Genomic DNA, 20,139 nt, shown 5'->3' on the forward strand with positions numbered 1-20,139 from the left:
AGCTCCAATGGCTGCAGAGGCATAGCCCACTCTAGTTGCTAGGGTTTTTTATGTGGCCTACATAAGTGTGAGCAAGGACATATGACTTGAGCTATTAGCCCAGTGCCACCATTTCTTATTGTCCCCTTTTATTTATTATTTATTTACATAAAAAAAATACCTGCAAAAAAAACCAAGAGCCCAGAGTGGCTGCCAAGCTAAGCACTTGGTGAATGCCCCCTTGCCTGAAGAAATCACTGCAAGACAGTGCCAGGGGAAGAGAATTCCCTATGGTTAGGTTAGCTCCGGGCACGCGCGCGCTGACCAACTCCGTTTCAAGCTCAGACACGCTCCGTTTCGCGTCCCGAAGCCTATGGGACAGTGGTCTCGCGTGGTTTCTTACGTGGCCCACGCGAGCATAAGCGAGGAGCACGCGAGCATAGCCGTCGCTTAAGCGCCACAATTTTGCAGTGTCGCCCTCTATTTATGGACTAGCTTCTCACCCGTCGCGTTGCGACGGCACAACCATGCTTAATCTGAGTTTTTGTTACAGTGCTTGGTCTGATGTGTCTGTAAAGTCTAGTGTTCACAAAGTCCAGTGCCTATAAAGTCTAGTGCCTGTAAAGTACAGTGCCCGTGCTTAATCTGAGTTTTTGTTGTAGTGCTTGGTCTCATGTGCCTGTAGAGTGCACTGACTATAAAGTCTAGTGCCCGTAAAGTTCAGTGCCCATAAATTCTAGTGCCCGTAAAGTCCAGTGCTTATAAAGTCCAGTGTCCACAAATTCCAGTGCCTATAAAGTCCAGTGCCTATAAAGTCCAGTGCTTGTAAAGTCTAGTGCCTGTAAATTCCAGTGCCCATAAAGTCTTGTGCCCCAATATCCCTATATGGCTCTTTTATGATATCCTATAAGGTCCTTCCTATAAGATTCCCATATAAAGCTTCTTATAAGGTCCCATCCATTAGACTCTCTTATGAGATTCTGCCCTATGAGGCTCCCCCGTGAGGTTCTCTGTGAGGTGCTGGGATGTCATTTCAAGCTCCAATGGCTGCTGAGGCATAGCCCACTCCAGTTGCTAGGGTTGCTAGGAGCACCAAGACATGGCTCACTCTGCTTACTAAAAGTCCTGTGCCCTAATATCCCTATATGACTCTTTTATGATATCCTATAAGGTCCTTCCTGTAAGATTCCCATATAAAGCTCCCCCTATAAGGTCCTATCCATTAGATTCCCCTATGAAATTCTGCCCTATGAGGCTCCCCATCAGAGTCCCACCCATGAGGCTCCCCCGTAAGGTTCTTTGTAAGGTGCTAGGATGTTATTTCAAGCTTCAATGGCTGCTAAGGCATAGCCCACTCTAGTTGCTAGAGTTGCTAGGAGCACCAAGACATGGCTTACTCTGCTCACCCAATTTGTCATGGATGCTTGCTTTGCTCACATGGTTTCTTATGTGGCCTACATAAGTGTGAGCAAGGACATATGACTTGAGCTATTAGCCCAGTGCCACCATTTCTTATTGTCCCCTTTTATTTATTATTTATTTACATAAAAAAATACCTGCAAACAAAACCAAGAGCCCAGAGTGGTTGCCAAGCTAAGCACTTGGTGAATGCCCCCTTGCCTGAAGAAATCACTGCAAGACAGTGCCAGGGAAAGAGAATTCCCTATGCTTAGGTTAGCCCCGGGCACGCGCGCGCTGACCAACTCCGTTTCAAGCTCCGACACGCTCCGTTTCGCGTCCCGAAGCCTATGGGACAGTGGTCTCGCGTGGTTTCTTACGTGGCCCACGCGAGCATAAGCGAAGACACGCGACCTGAGCCGCCGGCCCAGCGCCACAATTTTCCAGTGTCGCCCTCTATTTATGGATGGATGGATTTATGGATTGAAACTCTGCATAGAGAGTGGCGCAAAATCTTCCATGTTGATACCTCGACCACTTTTGGAGAAGACGACGTCTTTGATGCAGATGCAGTGGCCAGCCTCAGTCGTCTGGCTAAGGACCACAGTCAAGGGTACGTGCAATCTATCGCACAGAGTATTCTCAAAGGTGAGCCGCATATGCTCTCCAATCGAACTATTCATAACATTGGCGATTTCGGGGGAAAGAACGGGAGGCATAGCCAATCAAATATATATGCTAGACTGCTTGAAGGGTGGATATACGCCGTGGCCTGTCATACCTGCCAGTCTTATAACGTTCGTATCTGGACTCGTTGAACAATTCCATGTACATTCTGAGATGAAGACCATTGGGGCACTTTTACGTCTTCGACCACTGCCATAATCTCAATTGTATCTAGCGAAGTATGCAGAGCAGAGAAGGCAGGATGAATGGTTTGATCCCCTTTTGAGAATCCTGATTCTCGACCGGGGGCGGCGTTCCTGGGGTAGGCCTTCCGACATTGTTGAAGTCACGTCTCATGATGTGGACTTGCGGTTCAGACCAAATCAACGAGCTCCAGAGGATTGACGTACACTGAGTGTTCATGGAGGCGATATGCAGACTGTGTACAAACACCCATAGAACGCCATAAATGCCCTCAAACGCTTTCTCAACACGTCTTGAAGTTGGGAAGGAGCTGGAGCATTCCAGCCATGAAAACACATCAGAGTACGCCCAGAGCTGCGGCATGATGAAAGGCAGGAATAGTCCCGACGACTCGAGGTCCGACGACTCTGTTCAAGCTGCATCCTCCGATGTGGGTAACGCGCCACGTGGACCAGATCAGCCTAATGCTGGTTTGCATTCTCATTCGGATAAGGACAATGAATATCAGCAGAGCAGAAAACATCAGCAGGGATGGCGTGAAATAAGCATGCGAAGGACATCTCCTCTGAACAAGGTTGCCAGTGGATGGGGCGAAGTGTCAGCGACGTCGGCAACACCCAAATCACGAGCATTCCAACGCATTTCCAACGCGTCTATCCAACGCGTCGAGTTCAACGTTCACGGCCATCGTCCCTCCCTCCCACCCACCTATTCCTCCACGTCTGTGCTCATTCATTCACCAGATGGCCCAGTCCATCACAAAACCGCGCTTCACCCCGAACTTCTGCTCCCTTGAAGCCTCATCAAGCTCCCAAGGCCACGCCCCGCTCGGCCCGTCCTGGGTCTCCATCGTCGCCTGTCCTGCAGACTTTCCCCCTGAGCTTGTACGTCTCGCTTCATCTACTCGTAATATCATTTTTACACTCTTGAATACAATTATTGCTTGCGCGTGCTCGTGTCTAGTTTGAGACCGCGACGTCCCAACTCGTGCACCACCCCGAGTACAACTCCACCCTCATCCTCCGCTCCGAGGTCCTCGCAGACTACGCAGGTTCAGACGCATTACAACCGTCAGTTCCTGGACTCGAAGGATTCACACCAATCCGCACCATCCACCGCCGTCTCCTTCCCCGCCGACCAGGCCGCGATGCCGCCCTCGATCAGCACTGCACATTCTACACCTCATCCTCCCCATCCGCTCGCGATGCCGCCGACGCACCACCATCGTCAATCTCCGTGCTCGTGCTCACCCCCCTCCTCCAGCCCGGCACCCAGCTCCCGTATTTCCACCCTCTAGTCTCTCATCTCGCCTTCCGCCTCCTCCCTGCCTCCTCCACCTCGTCCGCGTCCCTCCGCATCGATGCGCACCCCCTCCCCGCCTCCTCCATTCCGACCGATCCCGACTCGCGCCTGCACCGCACGGCGCTCGCGCTGCTCGAGACGCTCCACCGCTACGCCTGGGGCGCGCACACGCAGTACCGCAAGCGCGTCGCACATGACACGCTCGTCCCGCGCGACACATACCAGGACCTGTACCTCGTCATGCGCGAGCGGTGGAAGCACGTCGTGGGTGAGTGGAGGGAGGCGACCGATCCTCTCAAGCACGTGTTCGAGGTCAGTGGACGTGCGTGCGCGCGTGTAGAATGTTGCAGGCGGGGTCGCTGGGGGCTGACTCGCGTTCGCAGGACGTCGGCATCGCCACGTTTCTCATGCTCCTCTGGAAAGACACGTACAAAGATGAGCATGGTGGAGACGAACACGGACCTCAAGACTTGGTGTCCGAGCCATGGAAGCGCTGGCCACGCCCTCCCGGCGGCTTCGTCGACATGGGGTGCGCACTCCCTCTCCATCCGCTCGTCAGCCGGGCCCACTCCAACGCTCACCACGCTCACCACGCTCACCCGTTGTCTTCTTCTCTCCGCACTATGTTGATCATTGGAACGTTGTGACTCCATACCAGCTGCGGCAATGGCCTTCTCACGCACATCCTTATCTCAGAAGGGTATGCCGGCACGGGGTTCGACCTCCGCGAGCGCTCGTCCTGGACACACTACCCTCCACGCACACGCGCCGCGCTCTCCGTACGTGTGTTCGACCCTGCTGCCTTCGCGTCGTCGACCGTGGGCATGGACACCGCTGAGGGCAGTGATGGTGAGCGTGCCAGCATCGGCGGCGACGAGGAAGCGTATGAAGACACAGGCGATGCGCCCGTGCTCGACCTCCCGCGCGGCGCGTTCCTCATCGGGAACCACGCCGACGAGCTCACGCCGTGGCTCCCCGTGCTCGCAGCGCGCGCAGGCGTGGGCACGTCGGGGTACCTCTCCATTCCGTGCTGCGCGTGGACGTTCGAGCGCAAGTTCGAGCGCGCGCGCGACCGGCCGTGGGTGGTCTCTACCTCTGCCGTTGCTGGCGCGAGCGACTCCGCGGATGCGGGGCGGGATGCGCAGGGTGAGCAGGAGGCGACGTTCGCGGCGGCGCTGAACCTGGGGTCGGACAACCAGCTCGGGAGCGCGTACGCGCGCTATCGGGTGTGGCTTGCGAGTTTGAGCGCATGGCTGGGTTGGGAGGTCGAGGTGGAGGTGCTGCGCATCCCGAGCACGCGCAATTGGGCGATCGTGGGTGCGTGCTTCGTGCCTTTTTCGTTCGTATATCGAGTTTCCACTCGTCTTGCTACCGTGCTTGTGGCGACGAAGATCTTGCGAATGTGTGTGCGCGGTCGCTTATGCCTTTGGTCGTCGCTCCCGTCCGTGCGTATGCGCGCGCGTTCGCCTCGTGCAGGACGGAAACGCCTCCCGCAGCCTCCTCCGTCTGCGCCTCAAGAGCGCGAGCGCGAACAATCTCACAATGCGGGCCAAAACAGACTCGCGGACGACGTCTACGCCAACCGCGCACAAACTATCATCGACGGCGTCGCTGCGCGCGGCGTGTTCCGGGCGCGTAGGCCCGAGGGGAAGGCGGGAGACGCGCACGATGCGGCGGAGACGGAGGCTCGTGGGCGTGAGCGGGCTCTTGGGCGAGAGGACGAGGTGGGATGGTTGGACGCGGGTGAGTCGCACGCGCTTCAGTATGGGGGTGGGGGTGCTGATGCCCTTGCAGGGTTGGAAGGGATGCAGATTGCGGATCTCTAAGCTGGGATCGAGTACCTGGCAGATTTGCGTCGACATCGTATGCGCGAGTGAGTGTATGCGCCTCGGTCGGAGCGTTGGTGAAGCCGTCTCAGCTACTGGAGCATACTCTCGCGAGGGCATTGATCATGCGACCAGATGCTAGTTTAGAAATACGTGCGCAAGGGATTCATCTGGGCGCGCAAGCCCGGAGGGCGCAGCAAACTTGGCCGACTTGCCATCTCACTGTATTCGATAATCTAGTCTCGCCACTGCGAAGCCGAGGATCATTGAGAGGATGTGTCGCGATGTGATCTACCTCTTGTCTGTGGTGACCTTGAATCCGCACTGGTCGTCTCGTTTGGCCTTTGATGGACTTGGCAGATGTGTGAATAGGCATGGTCGTTTCATGGCCAGACAGAGGGAGCAGTGTCGTTGAATTAACGGCAGTATGCATGCACCGTTCGATAGTAAGGCTGTTCGTGTGGATGCGCGAACCTGCAGGCCTCCCCCATCACCCCCTTGCTCGGTGCTCGACATCCCCGTGGATGATCCACTTCCCACCGCTTTCCCGAACCGACAGGTGCTTGTCAGAGAGTGGTATCAGGGTCCCTCCTGTGCAGTGTACCTCTCCAGTGGCATGTTCCACCCACTATGATCCTGCTGCAGATAATATATGCGCGTAGGTCTGTCAACTTTGGCTTGAAAGAATATGACAAAATATGTGGCTGCATTGACGGGCGTGGGTCCAAGCGAGGCCAGCGCGATATTCGCGACGGGCGAGCTACGTTTCCCGAACATCCTCGTAGCATATAATGTCCAGGTGGCGACGGCCGTGACCCCTACGAGGCATGTAGCAAAGAACTCTCCCCGTTTTACTTTACTCTTCTCTCGGGAAAGCCCATTACCACCCTCCCCTTTGGCGACACGGACGTCAATCGTGTGCACGAAGGGGGCCAAGTGATATTGAGCTGAATATCCAAGATTAATAGAGTTCTGAAAGCGACGGATATGGTGGTACGCCACCCAATATGCAGGATGTGGTCGGTGTCGCTCCGTACATGCGCACAGGGCATCGGTGCGGGAGAGGTGAGGTGCGGGAGAGGTGAGGTGCAGGAGAGGTGAGGTGCGGGAGGTGATGTTATGGGCTGTGAGTACGCCGTCCTCTCCTCACGCGCTCTTAAATTCTCTGGCCTGCTGGAACGCCGTGCGCCACGTTGGAAAATATCTTTCCAGAGGGGAGGGATCGTAATAGAAACACGGCGACTTGCCTGGCTCGATCTCTTGGAAAGGTCGTCTTTTGCGATGTGTAATTGCGACTGCGTCTCTCATAACCCCCTGTCTCATTCCTCTTCATTTTGATGAGGCTTTCATGGTGAGAATGACCACTGAAATAATAGAGCGAAACAATCCATCGACAGGCTGCGATTGCGTTTCGTGGGCATACTTTTCTCGAGTCCGCGTTGAAATAAAAACGCGGAGCACGAAATGGAACTCCACCTCAACTTCTTTTCCTTGACCGCCAGGCCGCATAACAACTCCGTCTTCTACTGCCGTACAATATCTGTCAAGGCTCCTTTTGACGATGCAGAGGCGGCGCAGCAGTCTCTGCCTACTTTCAAGGAGCTTGGTCTGATCGAGCCTTTGCTGGAAGCTCTGGCACAGATGAAGTTCAAGACACCGACTCCCATACAGGCGCAGTCCATACCACATGCGCTTGAAGGCAGAGACATTGTCGGTATCCCTTCTACCGGGTCCGGAAAGACCGCCGCGTTCGCACTACCGATCTTGCAGAAACCACAGAGCCAGCCGCAGGGGCTCTTCGCGTGCGTCCTAGCGCCGACGCGTGAGCTTGCCTACCAGATCTCCTAGCAGTTCGAGGCTCTCGGATCTGCGATGGGCGCTCGATGCGCCGTCGTTATTGGCGGGATGGATATTGAGTCGCAGAAGATTGCGCTCGCCAAAAAGCCGCATGTCGTCGTCGCTACTCTAGGACGGTTACAAGATATCATGGAAAGCATGAAGGGCTTCCGCCTTCGAAGTTTGAAGTTCTTGGTGCGTGATGCCCATGTATGCTTTCCGTAGATGTATTGACTCCTGTGTAATAAGAGGTGCTGGATGAGACAGATAGGTTGTTGGACATGGACTTTGGGCTGGTCATCGACAAAATTCTCTAGGACATCCCGACAGAACGCACTACTTACCTTTTTTCAGCCACGATGTCGACCAAGGTCGCAACACTGCAACGCGCCAGCCTTTCTGATCTAGTTCGCGTAGAATTTTCAAGAAAGTGAGTGTTGTACATATGTGCTTTGCAAAATCTCTGAAACTTGAGTGGGATGCGATAGGTATCAGACAGTGTCGTTGTTATTGCAATACTACCTCTTGGCCCCTCTAAATCAAAAGGATGCATACCTCATCCACCTCGCCAACTCCCTCGCACAAAATTCAATCATTGTATACACCCACACGCTGCGTGATACGCAGCGGTTAGTGTTTTTTTACGTTAATGTGCTGCTCGAACTCGAGACTTTTCCTCTGTTTTAGATTGGCAATCATGCTCAGAATCCTGGGCTTCTCCGTCATTCCTATCCACGTCCAGTTGAGTCAAAGCCAGATGCTCAGTTCCCTAGGCCAATTCAAAGCTGTAAATCGCAAGATCTCCGTCGCGACCGACGTCGCCAGTCGGCATGTTCCAGAATTGTGTATGTCTGACCCTCAACTGATTTACATCTTGCGACAGAGATCTGGACATGCCCGCAGTCGACATCGTCATCAATTTTGATGTACCATTCCACTCGAAAGATCACATCCACCGGGTCGGACGTACGCCGCGCGCTGGTCGCTCGGGCAAATCCATCACTTTGGTCACGCAGTACGACATAGAACTCGTGAAGTGCATCGAATATGTGATCGGGGTGGAGATGGAGCCATGGCCAACTGACAAGGACGAAGTCGCGCTGCTGCGGGAGCGAGTGGACGAAGCTTCAAGAGCGATCACAGTCGAGCTGAAGGACCAGGCGAGAGGCGGAAACAAGAAGAAGAGGGGGAGGGCAGACGATGATCGTGATCGTGATGACGACGTGGTGGAAGCGGGCATGCCTGCAAAGCGAGGCAAGTTCAAAGGCAAGAGATAATAGAGTATCGTCTACCCTGAATAGGTAGGTACAGATTTTGCCACGGACATGCACAAAATTCGTTACTGACTGCGGACTCTTTCTCAGACTGTCAAATACAATTGATGATAGTCGTATGCAACAACCGGTGGCCGGACGTCTTATTATGTTGACCTCATCGCAGAATCATCGACGCTATTTTGCGCTTGTCGACCATTCAATGCAGAAGCAGAAACACAGAGGAAAAACGCGCACCCACTATCACGACGAGAGTGTTGTAATAGGTCATCCTCTCGCTTTGTTCACGTTGTCACTTACTCATGTTGTATGCTGAAAGCCTTGACAATCAAACTTCCTTCAGAGCAGTCTTGCTATTGTTGGGGAAACTAGTTGAAAGTTAGACTCAGCATGCGATAACAGGTACACAACACAGCAAGAACGATCGCGCGTCAAGGGAGTACATGTATAACATACGAAAAAACAAACACAAGAAAGCCAAGCCTTGCATCTATTACGACTAATAGCAATTTCCATCATGGAACTCCCACACGCCAACCATTCCTCCGCCTCTCTTACCCTAACGGCACGTCAGCACTCAGTAAAACTAGAAGGTAACAGAGTACTACGCACTCGCTGCTGACAATCGTTGGGGAAACCAAGATCGCCAGACATACCGGGCAGATGGCCCGGCGTGGTCCAGCACATCTGGTACCAGTCGTCGTTGGGCTTCTGGCCCCACATCGGTGCCTCGACGACCTGTGCAACATCATCAGAATTCATAGCATAGTGCAATAGAACTGGGTGCGTACGTGAACGCCAGGGCGGACGCATCCCTGCGCAGGGAATTCAGTGATTAGATTGGGCTGACTCCGAGATTGACTGCCTTACCTTATCCCAGGTCGTGCCCCATTTGGTGATGCACTCTGGTTCATCGAAGTCAACACGCCAATACCCCCAGAATCCTTCATTCTGTCCCTAAAAAGCAGAATTCAGTGAGACTTAAGACAGAAACGATGTCCAATCCAGAAACCTTTGAACTCACCCGATTCTCGCACCTTTCAGGTTTCTCGATTGTGCGACCATGTATTTCCTGTAATGTTCCCTGGCATGCCTCCAGCCAGTCCCCGCCCAACGGCACGTTCCACAACCGCGCTTTGTACTTCATTGTGTTGTATGCGAGGCAGTAAGGTGAGACGTGTTCCAGCTCTCCCCAGAACGGCTTATGCGCCATCCGCTCGCGCTGCCACTCCTGCCGCTCACGCTCGAAGGCAAGCCGCTCCTTTGCAAACTCCGCACGCTGATCTTCGCGCTCACGCCTCCACTCTTGACGCTCCTGCTCGTGCGCTTGCATCTCCTGCTTCCACTCCTCAAGCCGTTCCCGATGCTCTTTCACTTCACGACTCCACATGTCGAGCTGCAGAGTGCGGCCCCAGATTGCGAGGAATTGGAAGGATAACAAGGACACGAAGACGACGACGACGATCTTCACGAACCGCCCGGAAGTGCCGCCTCTGCGCGGCAACTTGGGAAACGTGTCGTAGTTGCTGTTGCGGCTCCCGGGTATGATGGGTTCGGTTTCTTCACCAGATCGTGGTGGGTTTCTCCTTGGGGGAGAGCTGAAGAGTAGCGTAAAAATGATTTCGCTCAAGAAAGGGATAGTATGGCTCGTCGATAGATGTCATCTCGGCTGTGTATACGCACTTTGGACGCTGCCACGAGTCATACGCGGGCGGAGCGGTTGGATATCTTGGAGCAGACATGAGTCTTCCCTTCAGTCAAGCGTGAACGACAGCCTCAGATCGATTGTTACACCTGCCCCCTGCGATGGCGTTCAAAAGAATTGGAAGGTTAAGTGCTGAGAAGGAAGGCACAACATGCTGGCACTTCGATGACGGATGGAATGTAGTCATGCCGCACGGGCCACCTGTGCCCATAGCAGTAGATCGAAGCGCCCGTATGAATAGCGCCGAAGATATGCAAGATTCGCCTTCTGAGATATGCACGCGCCATTGAGGGGATCGGACGGGAAGATAGAACACGATCCACATATCAGAATCGTAATCGTTGGTGACCATGCTGATCAGTGCTTGTCAACTCGATCCACTTTCTTGCTCTGGCCTTCGGGTCGAACAAATTTCCGTTAGTTTCTGGTTTTGTTTTTCCTCAATTGGAATCATGCAGGGTAAGTTGCAAGCGTGCCTGTCCTCCTTGAATACCGTGATACTAAAGCTTCGGATCATAGTGTACCTATAAATCCCTTGTTTTCCTCCTTGACCCTTTCTGTACTACGATGTCAACTCAGCGGCAAACTCGCCTTGATATGCATTCTGTCACTCAACCAGCCCCACGTCTCTTCGAGACGGCGTTATTCACAAGACAAGTATCTCACCTCACCTCATCCGTGTAAGGCTTTCGTATGAGAAAATGAAGGCCATTGGGCTTTCACTCTGTGCGTTTCAATCATACTTCTTTTCGGACATAGCTGATTGACTGTGTTGTGGCAGATATGACAATTGAAGATATGTCTATGCTGGCAGAGAAGTTTCGGGGCTGCTATTCAGATCCCATCCTACTCCACGACAATGCTGCGACCACACTGCTTACGATACATCTTAACTTGGTTATTGGGACACTTTCTCGATATGTGCAAGGCAGGAACGACCTTTGGTCCTTGATCAATGACCTGCTGTCATTCCGCACATTTGGGCAATTCCTTCTCACTGAGCAAGGGCACGGCCTGGACGCCAAGAGCTTGGATACCACGGCTACATGGCTACCCACTGGAGGGTTCTGCCTTCACGCCCCAAGTCCGCAAGCAGTAAAGTACTTTTGAGCCTTCTTGTGGCGATGGCCGTATGCCTGATTGTTGACCTGCAGGTACATGCCACCCACTATTCCTATCGGGATCCCATGCATCGGCCCAGTATTTGCACGTCTTATCGTCAATGGAGTCTCTCACGGGGTTCGTCCGTTCATCGTCGATTTGAATGATGGTACCCACATATGTGATAGATTCACCGCAAGGTGTGAACATTCAGTTTGAATCAAGTGCTTCCTTGAACGTGTTGTCCCAACAGGCTCCTTCCTTTGCGCGGGGGGGTAGATGTAGTCAACCATTGCTTGACTTAATTTGATGCTGTTCGGCTTCCTCAAAGTGCACTCCTTGGATTGTTGGAACCATCCCCATCTCCGCACAAAGATTTCGCGCAGTCCATCTGGAGAGTAACTGTTGGGTCCATTGCGTTGACTGGCATTGCGCTAAGTGTTATGGGAGTCATCTATCGCGTTGGAGCGCTTTACATTTTTCGCCGGACGGTCAAGGATTGGGGCGCATCGCGCAGGCCGAGATGGAGAACGTGGCTTTGGATGCCGTCCTCCCTCGGCTTTCGTCGCTGGTCGGCCGACCCTAAGACGAGCCACACTTCACCGCGCCCATCGTCTCAGACGCGGCTTGGGACAGCTTTGTTGCCGAGCTAGAGTTTTTTTGAAGGGAAAAGGGCGAATGTGACTCCGCAGCCTCGTTTATAATATTATCGCTTCTGCTCCAGCATATGTGTCCATGTCCCGAGACCCTTCCGTTCTCGCAAAACACAATGTGAATTCACTCGATCTATTACCAACAGAGATGGAAATGAGAACACTAGTTCTTGGAAAGTATGAGTCCTTCTTTCGAACAACCGAAAATATCCGGATTGTTTACAGTCAAAACATCCCTCTTCGATAGGGATAGAACAAGGGATGGATGATGGGTATATGGAGGAATATTTTGCAGGACACATGTCATACTACAAGATCGCCAAGAAAGGCAGAAAAAAAGCGGTCATCGTAAGCGCATAATGGAAGAGGGTGAGCTATATATCGAGTATTTCCTACAGGACGCTTTCCGCGTTAAGAGAGAAATGGAGTGTAACCTAGTATAACACGATAGGGTATAACACGATAGGTTAGGACAGATATTGCAGTCACAAGACGGGGCTGTCATTTTGCCAAGGCTCCTCCCAAGCATGTAAAGGGGCCTTCAATCGATCCTGATCAGTTACTGGTGGCGAATCTGGTAAGAACGGCGTGCTGGCGTCCGGGGAACGACACTTAAGCCCGTTCTGCAGCCGATAATAAGCCCCCAGTGCGAAAGCAAGAAATATGATATGTTGAGAAGGTCAGAACACCGACGGTCGTGTCTGAGTCTGTAGAGTCGTGAGCGTCAAACGTGGAGAGTCGGCGATGGAAATGACATGCTTGCTGCCTACTCGCATCCCGGACAGTACAAGCGATATCCCAAAAATCGGATGCTTATGCAAGTACACACATAAAACCTAGTGATCTGATCTAAGTATCAGAACAAGAACCTAGGGAGGAGCAAAGAAGAGCGACAAAGAACGACGAAGAACGACAATTCAACGCAATCAAGAGAGACACATTCACCGCCAACAGTCTGTCGGGAATCCAAGGTCGCCGTATACACCAAGCAGGCGTGTAGGACACCTATGAAGTGTGTCAGTATCTATTGTCCATTGCAGAGGACGGGATGAACGTACAAGAACGCCGGGCCTAGACGCGGTGTCTGGGAGGGTTGTGAGCGGAGGGCAATGCACAAGTCGCAACACGGTCAGTTTGAATTAAAGATGCGCATATATAAAGCCTGGGATTGGCCAATGTATACAAGGAACGTACACTATTGGGACGAAGTCGGTGGAACAAGTGTTGATGGAATCCAGGACCATTCAAGCGGGGTGGACGAAGCGCCATCGAGACAACAGAAGGCGTATATATAGTCTGCCTAACTGGGCCATGGCCTGCGCTATATCGTCGATTGGTATCGAGGAGAACAAGAGAATAACATTGTGAAGGTCACAGCTGAGCGGTGAGCGGTGCTGCCAGAAGAAGCTGTTCGGGGTATAAGTGAACTAGCAAAAAAATCACAAACGAGGCTGAGGATGCGTGTCCATCCTCATATCCGACCCCCCTCTTCCAAACAGTTCCAGCTCAGCGACAAATCCGTCCCAAGCCGCATCGGAGACAATGGGTGCGGTAAGGTGTGGTTCGTTGTGAAGTCGGCCAACCAGCGATGAAAGCCGAGGGAGAACAGCATCCAAAGCCACGCTCTCCATCTCGGCCTGCGTACCGCGCCCCAATCCTGCGTGCTCTACATACCATGCTGGATCAAGTTTGATGACGCTCGCAACGTAGAGATCGACCAAACAAGGCTCGACCCCGCTCGCCACCGCAGCGTCGTACGCCATCCGATGTCCGATAGCCTCTACTATGGCTTGGCAGTGGGGCAATACGCGACGATTCACTTCCTGGCTTCTGTGTCCAGGCACAGAGGCAATAAATCTGCGATGCTCTTCGAAGATGCCGATCTCGTGCCGGGCCAGCAGGCTATCCGGGTGTGTCGAACGAGGCAGCTCGTAGCGGCCAAGAAGCAACTCGGTCGTCAGTCCTGGATCATCTTATCAGCATCCTAGAATCATCAAGCAAGGTTACATACGTATAGACAGCGCCAGTATATCCCCTTCTGCAATGGCGATCCCACGTATCTCACTCTGGTGGGCCCACAGTCGCATCAACGGCATACCATGGAAAACAAGCCAGAGTCGCAGCTCACAAGTGTGCCCGACATCTGGTTCATCTCGAAAAGGCCCTGTGCTCCACAGCGCTCCGAGATCGACAGGGCCGCAGCCAGCGAGCGTTGCACTATGGCAGCTTTGACGCATGCCGCGATGCCGCGGCGAATCTGGGGATCGAGATCACTGGAGGAAAAGAGGGCGGTGGCCCATCTGGAGAACGCTTGCAGCACGTAAAACTGTGCCGTCGCGGTGAGGATAGGGATTTGCTGGGTCCGAAAATGGAGTATCGGGATGCGGCTGCCGTCTGAAACAGTTACCGTGCGGCGAAGACTGTAAAGAGCTCCAATGTGGCAATAGAACCCCATTGCGCTGAGCGCGATACTAGTCAGCGCAATGGATCCAACAGCTACTCTCCAGATGGACTGCGCGAAATCTTTATGCGGAGACTGGGATGGTTCCAGTGGTCCAAGGAGTGCACTCTGAGGAAGCTGAACGGAATCGAAGTAAGTTAGGCAATGATTGACTGGATTCGTGCCCCCACGAGGCGGAAGGAGCCTGCCGTGAATGTCCATAAGAGATGTCATTCGAAGATGAGTATGTCGAGCGGAAGCAAGCGAACGCACCTTGCGGTAATTCCACTGCACATTTGGGTACCATCGTTCAATTCGACGATAAACGAACGGATCCCGTGAGACTCTCCGTTGAAAACGAGGCGCGCAAACACGATGCCAGTGCATGGGGTTCCAATGGGGATGGTGGGTGGCATGTACCTAGAACATGAAGATCAGCAAGTGTTGCTCTGCAACAAGGCACGACCCTACTTTGCAGCTCGTGGATATGGTGTGTGAAGGCAAAACCCTCCAGTGGGAATCCAGGTAGCCGTGGTCTCCAAATTTTGGGCATCCAGGCCATGCCCTTGCTCGGTCAGAAGAAACTGGCCAAACTTGCGGAATGACAGCAAGTCATCGATCAATGGCCGTAGATCGTTCCTATCCCGCACATAATGAGCGAGCGTCCCGGTCACCAAGTTGAGTTGTATCGTGAGAAGTGTGGTTGCGGCACCGTCGTGGACTAATATGGGATCAGCATGGCAGTCCCAAAATTTCTCCGTCAACATGGATATATCCTCGAGCGTCATATCTGCCGCAACGTGTTCAGCCAACTGTCAGGGGAGAAGCGCTAAGAGAACGCACGGAACGCAAGCCCAATGGCCTTTGCCCTCTCATATGAAAGCTGTGCGCGCTCGGATGAGCTGAGGCGATAGGTGCTCCTTTTGAAGATCGCCGTCTCTAGTAGATGAGAGGCCGTTTGAGTGCAAGAAGGCATATCTTGAGAGGGACTTGCTGCTGGATTGACGTCGTAGCGCTGAAATGGCGAAGGAAGGGGCTCGTTTATGGATGAACTGACGCATCGTGGTTTTATTGAGACATCCAGCGTGCACATCAATCACAAATATTTCGGTGACCTAATGACAGCATGCATCGCCCTGTCGCATCCGCGGGCACTAGAGTAGAGTAAGCTTCAATGCATGGAGGTCGATCATCGAGGGAAATTGAGGTAGTTCGCACTCAGCACGCATCAGCAGCTCTCATGATTCACCGCTCGGACACCTCGGCACTGCACTACAAGACAACCTGTCAGGTGAATATCCGCGAAGGGATGCAGGAAAACGAGGCGTGAATACAAATAGCCAAAGAAGGGAAGTGGGAGCCAACAGTGTGGACTTTGGGGTGTCAAGAGCATTTTGCATCTTGGCTCGTCCACACGATGCCCTCCCGCTTGACCTCTCCTTCTCTATCCATAAAAGCCGGGATCGCGAAAGACGCGCTCGTTCATGACAATCTGTATGCAGTCGTTTTATACATCAGACAGCCAGCCAAGCACGGTCTATCGCATCCATTATCAGTCATCGTTCGGCTCCGTCTCCACATCGACCGCAATAACCTGTACAAATGTCAGCGTCTATGTCCGCAAATTGCAGAGGACGATGCAAACGTACACGCAGAGTGGTGTCGGGATGGTCTGAAATAGGAATAGAACAAAAAGAATCATATAAGAACAAGAAATGAAGCAAGGATATAGCACAGGTACACACTATACTACCAAGATCGGTAAGAAAGGCAAAAAAGAACGAGCTATGGAAAACTGTAGTCTACTTTTGTGCGCGTGGAGAAGCCATGACCGTGAGAGCATAAGGAAAAAGGGTTGTCTTTATATTGCGTATACCCTTCAAAAAGTTTTCCGAATCAAAAGAAGGATGAAGGGTGAGGTGGTAGGTCAGGATAAGTCTTGCAGTAACGAGGCGGAGCTGCTGTACCGCCAATGCTTTTCCCAGGCATCCAAAAGGACCTTCAATCGATTCCGATCAGCGCTGATACCAGATTTAGTAACATTCTCTTACCGAATGAAAATGCCATCAACGCAGACCTGCACGTGCGTGAGCCAGGTCCAAGTCCCTCTGGGAGCCATCTCTCGGGCTTGAATTGCAACGGCTCTGGCCAAAAATTCTCCTCCGATATCTGTTGGGCGTATGTTGGAACGGAGACAATGGTCCCCTCTGCTATGTAGGCACCATCGATGATGGCCCCACCCGGAGGACTCACACGAGGCAAACCGGGAAAGGGTGTGCCCAGGCGAAGAGATTCATCTATAACTGCATTTAGGAAAGGTAGATTTTCCAAGGTCTCGCTATGCAAGGGCATGCTGGCGTCCGGGAATGCTGCGTCCAATTCGTTCTGCAGCCGATCGAAAGCTGTCTGGTGCGAGAGCAAGAAGTAGAACAAGAAACTCAGAACTCCGGAAGTAGTGTCCGAGCCTGTAAAGTCGTGAGTGTCAAGTGCGGAAAATCAATGACAGAATCAGCATGCCTGCTTGTATCACGAATAACGCTTCTGCCTCGAGATCCTCCGTTGGTAGGTGGCTGGAACGCGAGACATTTGACTCGTTCTCACCAAGCTGATGCGGATTATTCCTATGCGTGGTACACATGCAAATTAAACTGACATACTAGATATGATGCTATGTCCTCGTGTCCGCCTGCCGTGGAACCGACGATTCGGCGAGTGTGCATCAATTTCACAGCATGCCGTTCGAGGCGCCGTATATCATTCGTGGTTGGGAGATGCCAGAGTATCTGAAACAATGAAGGGACTTCTCCCAGACTTCAAACAAGACGGATCTTTGATGAATGCCGTAGTAGATAGGTAGGAAATAGAACGCACATTTCATAAGCCATCATCGCCAATTGACCAGCCTTGACTAATTCTCTTGGATCGCCGTTGGCCATCAATTCCTGAACCCGACAATGAGCAAATAATGAGCGAATACCGACCCGAAGACGTACCAACCGGCTTGAACCTCCAAAAGTAAAATCACCCTGGGATTGATAGAGGTGGTCAGTTTATGTTCAAGGCCCAGATGTGTAAAATGTGATTACCATGACGTCGTAGGCCCAGTGTTGGAAGCATTGAGAGATATTTATTTGACCCGCAGAATCTCGTCGCGCAACTAAGCATTCCATCAGCTGGTGTGTGCGTATTTCGATCCCCGGCATGTACTTCTCGATCCTAGAATCGAAGTAAAAATGAGCGCTGGTGGGAGGAATGTCTGGTGAAATGGTCTACGCTTGAGATGTGAATGCCGGTGCCCAGATTCTGCGCCGCTCATGATGTTTCTCTCTGTCCTGAAAGAAGAAGAGGCTGCTGCCGGACAGCTCTCCCATTTTGTATGCACTGCTCCGGTCCATTGCCGCAGCGGTGGCGTATATCGGTGCAATAGCGGCTTGTGAATTGATTGAGAGGGTGTTAGGACCTTGAAAAAAGTGAAGACTAGGATCAGCAGTGCAGTTCGATAGCGAGTGTCGACACGAGTGTGCACCTGTACGAACTATATTTCCATATTTTTCATGCAGACGGGCAATGATCAAATGCCGACGCCCCGAATATGCCATGTGTAGCAGCCGAAGGCTGGTCACCTTGTTCAAAATCGGTCCAGGAAAGTTGTACAGCGGATGAAATGGGGACGTTCGGTACGCGATGGTGGACATGATGATGGAGCCGACGTGAAGCATGACACATTTTGAGGAGAGGGCAAAACCTGTCCACCCGACATGTCGTTGCTGGATGCCAATGACAGCGTAGAGTGCAAGGAAAACTAAGGACTCGACGACGACGGCGACATCTCCACGAATAGGATGCTTATGCAAGTACACGGACGAAGACTAACACGGCGTCATCAGCAATTTGAGAGTACCTCATGTCAGTATACTCACCAGGCCTGCGATAATAATAAAAAATAAGTGCATCATGGTTCGCAGTATGAGGGTGCAATTCGACACAAGTAGCTTGGAGCTATTAGACGACGGAAGAACGAGGTGACCTTGGCTGATGCAGCAAGCTCAGCTTCTGCTAGGGGATCTACCCAGACGATGACCAAGGGTTGATGTCGGTTCGATCAGATCATGGAGTCCTCGGACGAATCAGAAGGCGATGCTTGTTCATCAGTGAGTCAAGAGCCGAGGACGAGACCGGAGGCTTGATGTCACTTGACAGAGTAATGATAAAAGCTGTCGCTGTCATGGTCTGGTTGGTTCAGCAATCGGAGTGTCAAGACTGTTTATGACAGCGTCAACTGCGACTGTGAGATTATGGAAGAAAGAAGGCGTCTATGTACTTGTCTAACCTTGATAGGGATGACCCTCCAGCGCCGAGAGCAGGATCAATGATTGCTGCCATGTTCCGTGCTGCCGGCCATAGGACGTCAGTCAGGATATCAGATATCGATCAAGCAGCCGATGCGGAACAGAAAAGAAGCAAAAGGCTCACTTAGCAGGGCTGGGCATATTACTTGCGTCGGATCTTGTGCTCAGAGGTTTGAACATCCCTCGCACTCTTCTGAAGTCCACTCGAACGGAGAATGGGAAATTCGAGAGTATCAGCAATCTTGCACTTCGCGGGTTCAGCTGCAGCGGCTGTCGTATCCAGCAGAGCATAGACCCACCTTCTACTGCAGGTTGCGAGATAGAATCTGTATTTCATTTCGGTTTGACATCTTCCTTCCGTCAAGATCACACAACAGTCACGCGCTCGTTCTGTAATCCTCGAGCTTGAGCCGGCAGATGCGGGAAAAATGGTATCATCCTTGGGCGAGGGGTGAGGATAGATGGGCTGCCTACTTCAGATCCTTTGATCGCCTGAGCACCCGGCGCCTAGGCGCGGAAACCCCGCAGACGTGCATCAAACAAAGCCCCGCGCTGCTGCCACACCGGTACCTTCCGCGCCTTACATGCACAGATCAGTCTCAGACGCGGCACACGAGGCGGCCACACGCAGCCGTCAAACCGGCCGTCTGCGCCTCGTCGAACTCAGACTCCTCTCGTCCACAGCGCCCAAACAGTGCCCATCACGCAGAGCCTCCGGCCAAGGGCTGCCCGACGCAAGGGTGCCTGCTCCGCGCGCAACGACGGCGTCCACGACGCCAGTCCTGCGAGTCGACGCGGCAGTCGCGCAGGGGCTTTCCACTCGCTCCAATGCGCGCCGCACGCAGCACGCGATCGCGCGCTGTTCGGGTTCGGGAAAGGATGGGCGGGGAGGCATGGTCGACGCCGACAACGGCATGCCGAGGTGCAGTACGAAGCGCAACTCATCGTGCGCGCGCGCTCTCGGCCTTCCCGCATCCCATAAAAGCTGCTCACGAGCGTCCGCCAAGCTGCTCCTCTCTACACGGACAGAGGCGCGCCCCGGTTGAAGCCGCGCACGCCCGCTCCCTCGGGACTTGAAACCGGCGGCGACCTGCAGATGCGGGATGGGATGTGCGTCCGTCCGTGCGGGGACCGCTCCCCGGCTGCCAAGTTGACGGCGCGCGCAACGCCGCTGAAGAACCGGCACGGCTCGTCGGAGCAGTTCTCGGTGCTCGGTGGTCGCAGGGGGAGGGCAGGAAGCAGATGTGGGGAGGGGTTCGGAGAGGGCGGGGAGAGGCGCGCATGTGGCGAGCGAGACGCTGATGTCATCTGGGTCGGGCTGGTATGCAGACGCGGTTGAGAAGTCGCGCACTATGTGGCCGGGTGCGATCTGCATCGGTCGTGCGGATTGCAAAGCGCGGAGCAAG

At 53.2% G+C, this 20,139-nt stretch overlaps 7 protein-coding genes across 7 annotated transcripts; 3 read left to right on the forward strand and 4 right to left on the reverse strand.

Annotated features, from left to right (window-relative positions):
- Nucleotides 1-3,210: 3,210 nt before the first annotated feature.
- HETIRDRAFT_239074 (uncharacterized protein) lies at nt 3,211-4,868 on the forward strand (the record flags this gene model as incomplete). The annotated part of the gene is made up of 5 exons (XM_009554129.1): nt 3,211-3,861; nt 3,933-4,078; nt 4,208-4,334; nt 4,428-4,591; nt 4,664-4,868. Coding segments are annotated over 5 exons (1,293 nt in total), but the record flags the coding sequence as incomplete, so codon positions are not given.
- A 1,514-nt stretch (nt 4,869-6,382) lies between these two features.
- Nucleotides 6,383-8,488, forward strand: HETIRDRAFT_126124 (uncharacterized protein; the record flags this gene model as incomplete). Its single annotated transcript, XM_009554130.1, has 8 exons — nt 6,383-6,440; nt 6,943-7,181; nt 7,224-7,406; nt 7,463-7,507; nt 7,529-7,641; nt 7,700-7,840; nt 7,899-8,039; nt 8,095-8,488. 8 exons carry the CDS (start codon nt 6,383-6,385, stop codon nt 8,486-8,488), a joined length of 1,314 nt encoding a protein of 437 aa, XP_009552425.1.
- A 496-nt stretch (nt 8,489-8,984) lies between these two features.
- On the reverse strand, nt 8,985-9,698 carry HETIRDRAFT_330108 (uncharacterized protein; the record flags this gene model as incomplete). Its single annotated transcript, XM_009554131.1, has 5 exons — nt 8,985-9,044; nt 9,098-9,223; nt 9,277-9,300; nt 9,356-9,442; nt 9,510-9,698. The coding sequence occupies 5 exons, from the start codon at nt 9,696-9,698 to the stop codon at nt 8,985-8,987; spliced, it is 486 nt and encodes a 161-aa protein (XP_009552426.1).
- Nucleotides 9,699-10,867: 1,169 nt separating this feature from the next.
- HETIRDRAFT_330511 (uncharacterized protein) lies at nt 10,868-11,510 on the forward strand (the record flags this gene model as incomplete). The annotated part of the gene is made up of 3 exons (XM_009554132.1): nt 10,868-10,916; nt 10,972-11,290; nt 11,345-11,510. Coding segments are annotated over 3 exons (534 nt in total), but the record flags the coding sequence as incomplete, so codon positions are not given.
- Nucleotides 11,511-13,383: 1,873 nt separating this feature from the next.
- On the reverse strand, nt 13,384-15,360 carry HETIRDRAFT_53722 (uncharacterized protein; the record flags this gene model as incomplete). Its single annotated transcript, XM_009553558.1, has 6 exons — nt 13,384-13,907; nt 13,956-14,010; nt 14,073-14,589; nt 14,658-14,804; nt 14,856-15,174; nt 15,228-15,360. The coding sequence occupies 6 exons, from the start codon at nt 15,358-15,360 to the stop codon at nt 13,384-13,386; spliced, it is 1,695 nt and encodes a 564-aa protein (XP_009551853.1).
- An 826-nt stretch (nt 15,361-16,186) lies between these two features.
- Nucleotides 16,187-18,340, reverse strand: cyp18 (cytochrome P450 monooxygenase 18-like protein; the record flags this gene model as incomplete). The annotated part of the gene is made up of 9 exons (XM_009554133.1): nt 16,187-16,383; nt 16,436-16,849; nt 16,902-16,989; nt 17,042-17,195; nt 17,256-17,326; nt 17,378-17,410; nt 17,471-17,600; nt 17,658-18,253; nt 18,305-18,340. The coding sequence occupies 9 exons, from the start codon at nt 18,338-18,340 to the stop codon at nt 16,187-16,189; spliced, it is 1,719 nt and encodes a 572-aa protein (XP_009552428.1).
- A 900-nt stretch (nt 18,341-19,240) lies between these two features.
- Nucleotides 19,241-20,108, reverse strand: HETIRDRAFT_455747 (uncharacterized protein; the record flags this gene model as incomplete). Its single annotated transcript, XM_009554134.1, has 2 exons — nt 19,241-19,312; nt 19,374-20,108. The coding sequence occupies 2 exons, from the start codon at nt 20,106-20,108 to the stop codon at nt 19,241-19,243; spliced, it is 807 nt and encodes a 268-aa protein (XP_009552429.1).
- Between the last annotated feature and the right edge of the window lie 31 nt (nt 20,109-20,139).

The sequence above is a fragment of the Heterobasidion irregulare genome (genome assembly GCF_000320585.1).
Source record: "Heterobasidion irregulare TC 32-1 unplaced genomic scaffold scaffold_12, whole genome shotgun sequence".
Lineage (NCBI taxonomy): Eukaryota > Fungi > Basidiomycota > Agaricomycetes > Russulales > Bondarzewiaceae > Heterobasidion > Heterobasidion irregulare.